Consider the following 13116-nt stretch of genomic DNA (forward strand, 5'->3'; position numbering starts at 1 on the left):
CCAAAGTGGATTTGGTTGTATTCGAAAAGATTCCAATCAGTTTCAAAAGCCGTTACTGGTTTTCACTCCTTAGCCAAAGGCAACTGAAAATAAGCTTGATTAAATGCTTTCTGAAACAGTGAATAGCACAAATGTAAATGAGGCAACAGTGTAGATTGTAGAGTGACCTCCTTATTCAGGGCGTGGTAGTCCACACCAGAGCTTACCTCATCACGTTGGTTTGGGCCAGAAAAGTTGACGAAAGGCAAGGAGGATCTCCTAGTTTCTACTTTGCACCTTCTAATCTCAGCTTGTAATCGCTTCATTTATGGGGGAGACAGGGCGCCTAACTGGATTAGTGTCTCTTAGTGCGATGTTACATTCGACACATCTAGATCAGCAATGAGAACATCTCCAACTCCTTGCAGAAGTTCTCCAGCTGTTCATGTTGTCCTGGATTCAAACTACTTAACTCATAAGTAGATGACACTCGAGCACCACTAGTAGTAACCGCCAAAGTGGCGTACGTCTGCAGAATTTAATAACCGTTTGAGGAGCAAAATGAAAAACAGCCTTGTATTACACCGATTGGGACTAACCCTACATGATAGACAAAATTCGCCCCCAAAAATAGTGGAGCTAACAGCCCCTGAGCGACCCTGACTTAAATAGCCACCTGAAGTTATGTATACATAACTGACCAACCAGATCAAACATCTACATTTCGCTTGAATGGTTCATATCTTCCGGATAATCCCAGAAATTTACAAATATCCTGATGTAACACATAAATTCCCGATTGATGTAGGTAAAAGAACGGCTTCTATCGAACACTGCACATGGTGGCTCTCCATTAATAGTAGCACATATGAAAGAAACCTGAGAAAACGGTGCCACAAGGATTCTGTAACACTCCAGCAATCACTGCGGCACTTGTTCTCTCCACCGTCAGCTATTGATATCTCTACTTTTATCCTGACAGTTCCTGGCTAAATGTCTACTGTGGCTCCCCCTGAAAAAACTAATCGTATCCAAGTTGCGTTCCCTAGCTTTAGGCTCTCGATCCTTCTCCCACAGAAATGCTGAGACGTTCCCTTCTCGTCGCTTGCTGTCAGAATCCCTTACAGCTTCAACATGCGAGATCAACTACTGCTGTCGCACAAATTTTTGTAGGTGGGCGTTAAATGTTCTTCGTGTTCTATCAGGTGTGCGCATTCCTTCTTATATGTTGTTATTAATTTCTGCTTCTGAAAACGAGAGATACAAACATCGAACACCATTTTTAATTCTGTTAACATTGTCCTCAACTGGTTTTTCTAGTGATTCACGTCGAGCTCTATTAAACTAATGTTTTGTTGCAAATTAACTCATGAAATTGAGCAAAACGAAACTTTTCCTTCAGAGCCTCCCATAGCAACTACTCTAAATACCCAGAAACCATTCAGATTAACAGCTGATAATACTTAATATTTTTTCATCGATACTACTCTGCCTTATGTTGTAGGTCGAGGAGGAAATGTAATGTATGCTCAATATCAACCCTACTACTAATAAACGAGACATTTGCTTCACATAACAATCCTACCATGACGTCAGGGGGTTTAGTAAAGATTTCAGACATACTATCAAGCATCCAGAAACCACTGCTTCATTACAGTCAAGTTCGTTCGAGGGAGATCTTTCACTGTCCATTTATAAGTTAGTTACCTTATTCAAAAGCGTCTGGCTACGAAATTTTAACAATTCCACTCGTTCTTCTAACAAGGTTTTGGGTTTCTCAGGTTCCTCCATCACGTTGACGCTGTGTAAATCACTGAATCTATTCGGATATTGTATAACTCATCCCCAAACTACAATGATCTGTGAACTTGATGTTTTGCTGACTTCTAACATAACAATTACCAAGGGCACCTCTGTTAAGGCAGCCGTACGTGGGAGACAGCCATACTTACCGCTCCTAGGAGCAGGCTAGTTGGGGCCGCGGCTTGCTCAAGTCGCTCCTGCAGCTGCCGCGCCAGCGTAGATGAGTTTCCCTCACGATTGGCATTATGAATATAATACTCATAGGCTTTACTCGGATCTGTCAGCCTAGTCACCTCCCTTCCACTCATACCAAAACACTAGCTGCAACATAGCACTATTTGCAAAAGGTTTTCAGTTAGTAAATATTTCTAAACTTTGTCTTTTTTATCACTTACCCCAAGCCCAATCCACTCTCTGCGACCAATATGTAGCGGAACAGGGACGTAGTAAGCCAAGGTCGAGCTCTAAGTGATCATAGTTTTAGAACATTCTTCATTTCAATCATAAGAAAACTAAATTACAAATTTGACTTGTACAAACATTCTCTGCATAATTACGACCGACATATGTTAGATTAACACGTCAGAACTGACCATGTGCTGAGATAAGGCAGCACTCCATTTAGACACACTATCCGGTAATATTAAGCATTACATACGAAAATCTTTCGAGTAAACAACAGCGAGATGTAGGTTCACAGTTATTCAATCGTTTAAGAAATACATATTGGGCGTAGAAGGTGTACAGGAAGTACAGTAATCCAAGGAGTGAACCATCAGGCTACTACAGGCAATCATCACTTCTGTCCGTTGAACCACCGCCTTCCCATGGACGAAGCTGAAGACCCAGACACGATACTATTTGCAGGAGGGAAGAAACCGTTTCTTCGAACACAATGTCATAGGCGAGCTCTATAAGCACTGTCGTGGAGCCATAGGTTAGGTTAGTGTTGTTTAACGTCCCGTCGACAACGAGGTCATTAGAGACGGAGCGCAAGCTCGGGTTAGGGAAGGATGGGGAAGGAAATCGACCGTGCCCTTTCAAAGGAACCATCCCGGCATTTGCCTGAAACGATTTAGGGAAATTACGGAAAACCTAAATCAGGATGGCTGGAGACGGGATTGAACCGTCGTCCTCCCGAATGTGAGTCCAGTGTGCTAACCACTGCGCCACCTCGCTCGGTCGTGGAGCCATATTCAGAAGCGTAATTCACTGTCACAGAGCGTGCATTAGTTTGGCTCGGCATTTAAATCATCGCTAAACGTCTGATGTCTTGTGTCGAAACAGCACAAAAGTCTGTTTTGAGACTTTTGTGTGCTGACCTTTGAATTTTGTGATTAACGGGCTGTCGGTCAAACTTTGCATGCATGTATTCCATTTACGTCGCTCTGATGCTCTACATTAATTACCTTTGTATTCTTATGAATCCGCAATTGTGTAAGACCATCATTCGCTTATGTAAGAAATACTATCAATAATTATTTATTTTTATTCAGACGATAGTTATCACTTTTTGATAACATTGTTTGTGACACAGGATTAATTTATGCAAATTATGTATTTATAAAAATACTTGTTAACCTGCCCACTAAATTATAATGGACCAAAGATGTGCTGTTTAGCAAATGTAAAGTCGTTAGAGAGCTGATGTATAACCGAACCTTATGACACCACAGCTCATAGTGTAGGTGAGGTATTGCCAACACCAAAAGGGTTTCAGAATCACTGGTGCTGTGGTACGATAAAGCACGATGCTAAAATTTCTACTCCGGTACCGTTTCTTCTGCTGCAACCAGACTCATTCTTATGTAATCAACTTTCAGTTTTACCTTCCATTCTTCGACAAAGTTCTGTTGTTAGTATTTTGATGCAAGTAACAACAGACAGATTGTGCTTCAATTTCTGGATATATTCGGTCTTGTTTTCTTCAGAAAAAAGTGACTATGTTCTATTCGAAATGTGATACAACTTCCTAAGCTATAAAAATTTACCCGCTGGCTTGTAGAGCTCCGGCCTTGCACCTGAGCCTGACGCCCGTGAGAGTTCAGCTGGTAAGCCCCTTGAACCCCACCAAACAGCATCGCTTCTCCCCCATTTTTCTTTTGTCCTCTGTCCTCATTTTCAATTGACCTCATTTCTTTTGGATGGCCACAGACTTCCTACATGTTTTATCTTCACTTCCTCGCCTACTTTTCTGATTCAAGGCAATGGATCAGGTAATGTGGTCATATTCATTCTCTCAAGCAGATATTGTTACCTGTAGGGGATATCATTTACCAAAATTCTCCCGCTCACACTCGTACACATCTCTGAGATTCTTACAATGAACATATGGATTGGACGACACGTATTTTCTGGCCGTTTTATAACATTCCACTAAGAAACATTTAATATTATTTTCTTAATCCCAAGGGACTTGCCGACAGTTTTAGATGCTAATGATTGTTCTGCGTCACATTAGAAACTCGTAGATATTTATTCACTGAAGCGCCAAAGAAACTGGTATAGGCACGCGTATTCAAATACGGAGATATGTCAACAGCCAGAATGCGGCGCTGCGGTCGGCAGCGCCTATACGAGACAACCAGCGTCTGGCGCAATTCTTAGATCGGCTACTGCTGCTACGCTGGCAAGTTATCAACATTTAAGGTAGAACGTGGTGTTATAGTCGGCGCACGAGCGATCGGACACAGGATCTCTGAGGTAGCGATGAAGTGGAGATTTTGCCGTACGACCATTTCACGAGTGTACTGCATATACCAGAAATCTGGTGAAACATCAAATTTCCGACACCGCTGCTGTCGGAAAAGGATCCTGCAAGAACAGGAACGACGACAACTGAAGAGAACTGAGTTGTTCAACGCGACAGAAGTGCAACCCTTCCACGGATTTATTCAGTGCTGGACCATCAACAAGTGTCAGCGTGCGAACTTCTTAACGAAATATCATCGATTTGGGATTGTGGAGCCGAAGGCCCATTTGTGTAGCCATGATGACTGCACGACAGAAAGCTTTACACAGAGCCAGGGCCCGCCAACACCGACATTGGACTGTTGCTGACTGGAAACATGTTGCCTGATCGGACGAGTCTCGTTTCAAACTGTATCAAGCGGATGGGCTTGTACGGGTATGGAGACAACTTAATGAATACATGGACCCCACATGCCAGCAAGGGACTGTCCAAGCTGGTAGAGGTTTACTAATGGTGTGGGGCGTCTGATATGGGACCTCTGATACGTCTAGAAACGATACGTACGTAAGCATCCTGTCTGATCACCTGCATCCATGCATGTCCATTGCGCATTACAATGCATTTGGACAATTCCAACAGTACAATACGACACCCCATACGTCCACAATTGCTACAGAGTGTCTCCAGGAACACTCTTCCGAGTTTAAACACTTCCGCTGGCTACCATACTCCCCAAACATGAACATTATTGACTGTATCTGGGATGCCTTGCAACGTTCTATTCAGAAGAGATCGCCACCTCCTCGCACTCTTACGAATTTATGGACAGACCTGCAGGATTCATGGTTTCAATTCCCTCCAGCACTATTTCAGTGGTCGAGTTCATGCCACGTCGGCGCTCTTCAATCATTCGACGCAATTACTGATGTGGTAGTCCCAAAAATAAATAAGTAAAAGAAAAGAAATTAATAGAAGGGACTATACTTGCGCATATACAAAATTCCAAATTTCGCAGATAACTTCCCAGTAATTACAGAGAATGTACACTTATTGTCTCTAAAGCGCCAAAGAATTTTAGAAGCTACAAGCAGCCTGTAACACAATAACTTTCTTTTCAGTTAACTTCTTAAGCGTCTCTCTTCGATGATGCACTTGTTTGTGACCGCTAGAATTCCAACCAGATAAAGATATACAGTTACTGGCTGAATGTTTCTGCAGCCAACATTTTATATTGTGTAAATAATTATTTAATCTAAGCTATTACAGTTATTAATACAAATTGACTATGCATATAATTGGGACATTCTTCTGATGCATGATTTCAATTTCTCTATTCCTCTAATTGAAATTTTTTAGTTTTATAATATGATGTACTAATCAATGATGCAAACAATTTATTATTTTTGTGTTACACTATTTTATATGTTTTATTATAATCAAACGATTTATTATTATATCATAATATTTTATTTTCATTACTATACATGTACTAAACATCTGTGGCATATAAGAAAGGGGGTAGCGCAGGTTATGTTTGGTGGACGGAGGGGGGAAACGCACGGAAGGACCTGTAAGGCCACAGATCTGAAAGCTGGATCTGATCCTGCAGCAGACAGAGAACTCACCAGGTGTCCCACGCACAGACGAGGGTGGCGCTGGCCACCATGTCTGCAGGCACGCCATCCACCAGTGCACTGCGATCCATATGCATGGCGTGCAGAAGTCCCACAGACGATCCGGCCCCTGCGGCAGTGGGGCCATACATGTTGCCCACCCACAGAGCCAGTGGTTCCTGGTAGGTGCTCGACACTGTAGGAACGCAGCAACATATCACCTTCAAACCGATGTCTGCCACTAATAAGGCAACGTTGTCAAGTGTAAACAAACGTGGCAGGCGTGAATGGGGACAAAAATAGAGCAATATGTATTTTTTGTTTGCGTTCAATTTTACTTTTAATGGGTAAAACGCACCATAATAGGTAATTTGGCGTTTAAGATTTAGAAGTAATATCTTCGAAACGACGATATATAAAAAAACATTATTATGTATATTTTATATAAAATCATTTTTTTTTATTTCCTCGTTTTGAAGTCAGTCCCTCTAAATCTGAAACGAGAAATTACCTTTCGGGGTGCGTATTACACCTTAAAAGTAAAATTAGGCAAAACAAAAAAAAAAGTGTTGCACTACATTGCCCCCTCTGCACACCCGCCAAGTTTAATCGAGATCGTTTACTGACACTCGGAGATGTTCCCACGTAAGTGGCGACCGAGCTAAGTTTTGTTGACAGTGAGATGGAGGACGTCAGATGGTACACAGGGGGTTTGACACCACATTAATAATCAGTGTTCTCGTAAGTCGCTGTTTTCTCTATCTGTAATGTTTCTGACAGACCACAACTTTTACTTCTGTAGCAGATACTAGTTCCGTATATTAAGAGAATTCTTGTGTGCCATATTATGACTTTCGTTAGGAAAGTATTTTATACTTACGAAACACAGAAAGATGTAAGATTTCCTCCCCCTCGAGTATTTCAACAATTTCCGTCATTTCCTTCAAGGAAAAACTATCTGTTTTATATTAAGGTATGGGGGGATGTTATGCCCAAGAAACATGTGTCTAAGTATTAGGCTGACGAATAAGTTCGCAGAGTTTCTATTTTGCGTGCGATGGGGTTATTTATCGACTGTCATTTTTATTTATATTTAAGTTCACATATTGTCCTCCTGTCGGTTGGAGATAATGAGTGGAGCTCTGGACGCTGAAAAAAAAAGTGTATCAAGTTGAGAAGTGGGAACATTTCCGTGATATTCTACTAATTGAGTTCAGTTGACGGGTGACAGCAGCGGAGGCAGCCAGAACCATTTGCTGCGTGTATGGGACAATTCCACTAGGCAAAGCACGGTAAGGAAAGGATTTTCTCGTTTCAAGGAGGATTATCTTGGCATTAGCCGCTCTCCACATTCAGGGACACTTTCGGGGTTTGATGAAGATCGTTTAAACTCATTAGTCCACAATGATCGACATCCGTGCACTCGAGAACTGGCAAATGTGATTAACTATGATCATTCTATCATCGTGCGATATTTGCATGCAATGGCGAAAGTTCAAAACTCGGGTGTATGGGTACGGCATAATCAGGTGACGAGAAATGGTATCTTCGTGCTACCATAAGAAAAGAAAGGAAAGGTTGAACGGAAACAAAGCATCAACTCCGAGCACAAAGACCTGTACACATCCGTGCAAGATAAGTTTATGCATTTGGTGGAATAACAACGGTATGGTGTACTATGAATTGCTTTCCCAAGGTGTATCCATCACTGTTGACATTTGTTATCAACAACTGAGACGTCTTGCAGACGCAATCCAAGGACAACGACCAGGAAGACTGGGTGAAGGGATGCTACTCCACGATAACTCCTACCCGCAGTCTGCTAGACTGACAAAAATCATTATACAGAAGTTCGGTTGGAAATTCATTCCGCACCCACCTCATTTTGAGCCGTCAGATCTTCTGCTTTCCCCCATTCTACACAGCAAGCTTCAAGAAATTTCGTTTCCTGACGAAAATGCGCTCCGCGCACGGCTGGACGAGTTGTTCACCTCAAAACCACCTTAGTTTTACAGTAGCGGAGCCGGAAAGTTATTCCAGCGTTGGCAGAACGTTTCAAATAGTGAAGGAGCGTATATTATTGATGACTAATGACCCTGTTATGTGCACCTGTTATGTTCATTACGCTCATGAAAAAACGCTACGAGTTTATTTACCAGCCCAATAATTAGCCTGAGTGTGTACCTATTCGTACATATCCTTTCAGTCCTTTGCACCTGTTGAATGAAAATTTTTAGTTTTTTCCAAATAATTGTCATTAATATGAACAAGTGTGTAAGGAAAAGACTGAATATCGAAACACTGTCGTCTCATTATTCAAGGAAATAATATCATACTTAAAGCGATCAGTCGGAACATAATGGCCACCTACCTAACACCAGCTATGTCCACCTTTGGCACAGATAACAATGGCGATGTTTCGTACATTGAAAGGCCTTGGTAGGTCGTTGAAGATAGTTGGCATCACATCTGCATACACCTGTCACCAAATTCCAGGAAATTGCGAGGAGGGGGACGATGAGCTCTCACTGCACATTCAATCATCTCCCAAATGCGTCTGATTGAGTTCAAATCTGGCAAGTTGGGGGGCCAGGACATCAGTTGTAACTCGCCACTGTGTACCACGAACCACTCGATTACACTACTGGCCTAATGACATGGCGCTATATGTTGCTGAAATATGCCATTGCCCTAGGGAAACATGAGCTTCATGAAGGGGTGTACATGGTCTGCAACCATTATACGGTACTTCTTGGCCCTCGTGATGCATACGCCTGGGTTCCTGGATTTCCGGAAAGCTTTTGACACCGTTCCTCACAAGCGACTTCTAATCAAGCTGCGGGCCTATGGGGTATCGTCTCAGTTGTGCGACTGGATTCGTGATTTCCTGTCAGGAAGGTCGCAGTTCGTAGTAATAGACGGCAAATCATCAAGTAAAACTGAAGCGATATCAGGTGTTCCCCAGGGAAGCGTCCTGGGACCTCTGCTGTTCCTGATCTATATAAACGACTTGGGTGACAATCTGAGCAATTCTCTTAGGTTGTTCGCAGATGATTCTGTCATTTACCGCTAGTAAGGTCATCCGAAGACCAGTATCAGTTGCAAATCGGTTTAGAAAAGATTGCTGTATGGTGTGGCAGGTGGCAGTTGACGCTAAATAACGAAAAGTATGAGGTGATCCACATGAGTTCCAAAGGAAATCCGTTGGAATTCGATTACTCGATAAATAGTACAATTCTCAAGGCTGTCAATTCAACCAAGTACCTGGGTGTTAAAATCACGAACAACTTCAGTTGGAAAGACCACGTAGATAATATTGTGGGGAAGGCGAGCCAAAGGTTGCGTTTCATTGGCAGGACACTTAGAAGATGCAACAAGTCCACTAAAGAGACAGCTTACACTGCACTCGTTCGTCCTCGTTAGAATATTGCTGCGCGGTGTGGGATCCTTACCAGGTGGGTTTTGACGGAGCACATCGAAAGGGTGCAAAAAAGGGCAGCTCGTTTTGTATTATCACGTAATGAGGGAGAGAGTGTGGCAGATATGAGACGCGAGTTGCGATGGAAGTCATTAAAGCAAAGACTTTTTCATCGCGGCGAAATCTATTTACGAAATTTCAGTCACCAACTTTCTCTTCCGAATGCGAAAATATTTTGTTGAGCCCAACCTACATAGGTAGGAATGATCATCAAAATAAAATAAGAGAAATCAGAGCTCGAACAGAAAGGTTTAGGTGTTCGTTTTTCCCGCGCGCTGTTCGGGAGTGGAATGGTAGAGAGATAGTATGATTGTGGTTCGATGAACCCTCTGCCAAACACTTAAATGTGAATTGCAGAGTAGTCATGTAGATGTAGATGTAGATGTAGATGCCTTACACGACCTCCAGTGGACCCATGGATTCCCACGTTAGTGTTCCACGGAGCGTAATGGAACCGCCGCCAGCTTGCCTCCGTCCAGCAGTACAGGTATCAAAGAGCTCTTGTCCCCGAACACAACGGATTCGCACATTCCCACCGTCATCATGAAGAAACCATATGATGCTCTGCCACTGGACCAACGTCCAGTGTCGATGAATACGTACCTATTTGAATGGTAGTTGCCGACCTTATGGTGTTAACACTGGCACATGCTTGGGTCATCGGTTGCAGAGGCCCATCGTTAGGAGTGGTCGGAGCACCGTGTATTCAGACACACTTGTACTCCGCCCAGCATTTATGTCTAATGTTAGTTGTGCCACAAGTCGCCGCCTGTTGTGTTTTAATAGTCTCGCAGTCTCCCCAACCTACAACATCTGAAATATGCAGTGAGGAGTGGCCGCCCACGTGTTGAGGACACTCACCACAACACTCTTCGAACCCCGACAAGTCGTGCTGTTTCTAAACACCTCGTGACGAACCTGTGGGCCATCATAATCTGCCCCAGTCCAACTCAGATGGATCGTGCACCTTCCCCATTCCGCACATGGACTGCACGCTCACTGATTCTGCATGCACTGTGCATGTGTTTGGCTGGCAGTCTTTCTTCGACAGATTACTCTGCCATCGCCTGAACATGTTTATACCGATAGTAGGTCGGTGATCACAATGTTCTGCTTTATCTGTGTTTAATACCCATCTGCCCTAGCTCTTTCACACTAATAAACAATTTCATACAGAGTTTCTATTTATTTCGCAGAAGTAGCTTTAGCCTCTATAATCTGCGTAATTAGGCACTCGCTCCTCCATTCCGTCTTATCATTACCGCCAGACTGCCTTCCCACACCCTGTGTAACGGCCAGCGCCAAAACTCTCGCTGCTTCTAGAATGATGGCGATTCGTCGAATCAGCGGTGCTACCTCCAAGAGGCAGTATCGCCTAAGGCTTAAGTTGATACTGAAACGCCATCGTCTGAATCACAATTCTGAGAATAAAACAAATATAGTTCCCGAGAGGTGCCCAAAATATGAATTAAAATTCCGCAAGAACCAAATAATATCAGCAGGAAGTATTCGTAGCACAACTGACAAAATTTAACTTTCCCTGGCTTTTGACAATGATAAAAAAAACTTTCCGTATAGGGTATCGAGTACACATAAAACGTAAGATAAAATTGTAAACATTAAATACCTTGCACCGTGTGGAGTGGCCGCGCGGTTGCAAGCGTCACGTCATTGACTGCACGGCCGTTCCCGCTGGAGGTTCTAGTCCTCCCTCGGGCGTGGGTGTGTGTGTTGTTCTTAGCGTAGGTTAGTTTAAGTAGTGTGTAAGTCTAGGGACCGATGACCTCTGCAGTTTGGTCCCTTAAGAACTCACACACAGCAATACTTTTCATATAAAAAACACAGTCTACTTCCTATGTGTATATCTGCTGCAAGAGAAACAACACTGCTCCCAATCATTTCACTTCACGTACGTTTAGCACGCAATATAGTAACGAAAAGAAGACAATGTAGATATCATAGTAATGAACGAAGAGTCTCTCCACAACATTCTATCTAAATCATGTTTCTTCCATTTAGCTATACACCATATGTAACAGTCGGTTCTCTGAGATAGAAAGCACTTCAAAAGTATTTAAAGAAGAAATTTACATCTATATTATCACGAATATTTTTTTAATTTATAAGATTTCCCATTTTGTAATTTTTTTCAGGCTGGTGAAAAATGTCAAGCATCTAAGCAGTTGCTGTATGGTCTGGTCAGTTATTAATCGCATTCTGCACAGGGTTCAACACTATTATAACAATAGGGAAAGGATCCTGCACAAGCATCATTTCATTGCGTCGCACAATTGCCTCGCACATGCCTGTCTTCAAAGCAATGCCGTGCTACTGACAGAACGACTATTCTGGTCCAGTCCCCCAGCTGTCCGGCGCTACCGCGGATGTTGACCCCATGCACAGCCAGCCGCTTATGTGGTGATCTGCTGCCAATCTCTGTTACTAGGTGGCTCTGCCTCTGCCTTCCCTCGCCTCCATACCTGAGCACAGCGACGCTGTTGCTCTTCGCGATGAGTCGCTGTAGTGCTCTGTTCAGGTTTTCCCGAAAGCCGGCAAGCAGCTCCAAGCCGGGCCCATCTCGGCTGCTGGCGTTTTACCACAGCAACCACGCCTTACAGCCTTACTGAGCGTAGCGACGCTGCTGCTCCTGCCGACGACTCGCTGTACTGATGCACTCGATTGTTTCCGAATGTAGCCGAATGGTTTTTACTCGCACCGATCTCAGCTGCTGGCTCAACACCATACTGCCTCACGCTGCGGTGTTGCCCTCACATGGTGACGATTTACAATGAAACATATGATGAACGCCAACAGCAGCTTCAGATGACAGATGGGTAACCCCTGCATCATGTCTTAACCCGTGTCAGCAAAGGTAGTAGTTCGTTATACCAGTACACAGTTTATCTTACGCATTGCACTGGCTAACAGCGTCCATATCCTATACACATGTTGAATTTACTAAACATATCACACTTTTTATAGTTCTAGGCTCAATAGACTTCAACAAGACCAAATAATAATACCTTGTATACTAACACAGTCTAGTTACTGGTCTTCGTTCAGATAGATTCTCCCATTTATCTTTCCTATTTATTTTAATTCACAGATATTTGAAGTGGATTTATATTATATCTTTCCTTATTTTCCACATTCTCGCTACCGCGGTATTTACCACTTCGGTGCTCTTCCAATTCTAATGCGTTTGGATGCTCCAACCTTATCAGTTTGTATGGGCCTTTATACACATGGTGGCACTTCTTTATTTCTTCTTCCTCCTTCTTTGACTTGACATGGTTTCATATCAACACTAAGTCTCCCTCATGATTCACGATAGAGTCAACCACCTTGTCAAATTGTTTCTTTCTTTCTTCTGCTTTCTTCGAAGGTGTTGGTTTTGCCTCTCTTCCCAGGTTGCATTTCACTCGAGCATGTTGTTAAGGTTCTCTTGAATTACACTTTATTTTATATTATTGAATAGTAACTCAACTGGAGTATATCCCATAGAGTCATGAGGCACATAATTTATTACATCTTCATCGTTACCCGTCCAT

The 13116-nt window shown here is 43.0% G+C and overlaps 1 protein-coding gene across 1 annotated transcript in view; it reads right to left on the reverse strand.

Annotated features, from left to right (window-relative positions):
• Positions 1-13116, reverse strand: part of LOC126419143 (fatty acyl-CoA reductase wat-like) — a 166725-nt gene that overhangs the window by 57460 nt on the left and 96149 nt on the right. Inside the window, 1 exon segment of the mRNA XM_050086253.1 lies at positions 6100-6283. Coding sequence (XP_049942210.1) covers positions 6100-6283 — 184 coding nt within the window.

This window comes from Schistocerca serialis, chromosome 9, assembly GCF_023864345.2.
Source record: "Schistocerca serialis cubense isolate TAMUIC-IGC-003099 chromosome 9, iqSchSeri2.2, whole genome shotgun sequence".
Taxonomy (NCBI): Eukaryota; Metazoa; Arthropoda; class Insecta; order Orthoptera; family Acrididae; genus Schistocerca; species Schistocerca serialis.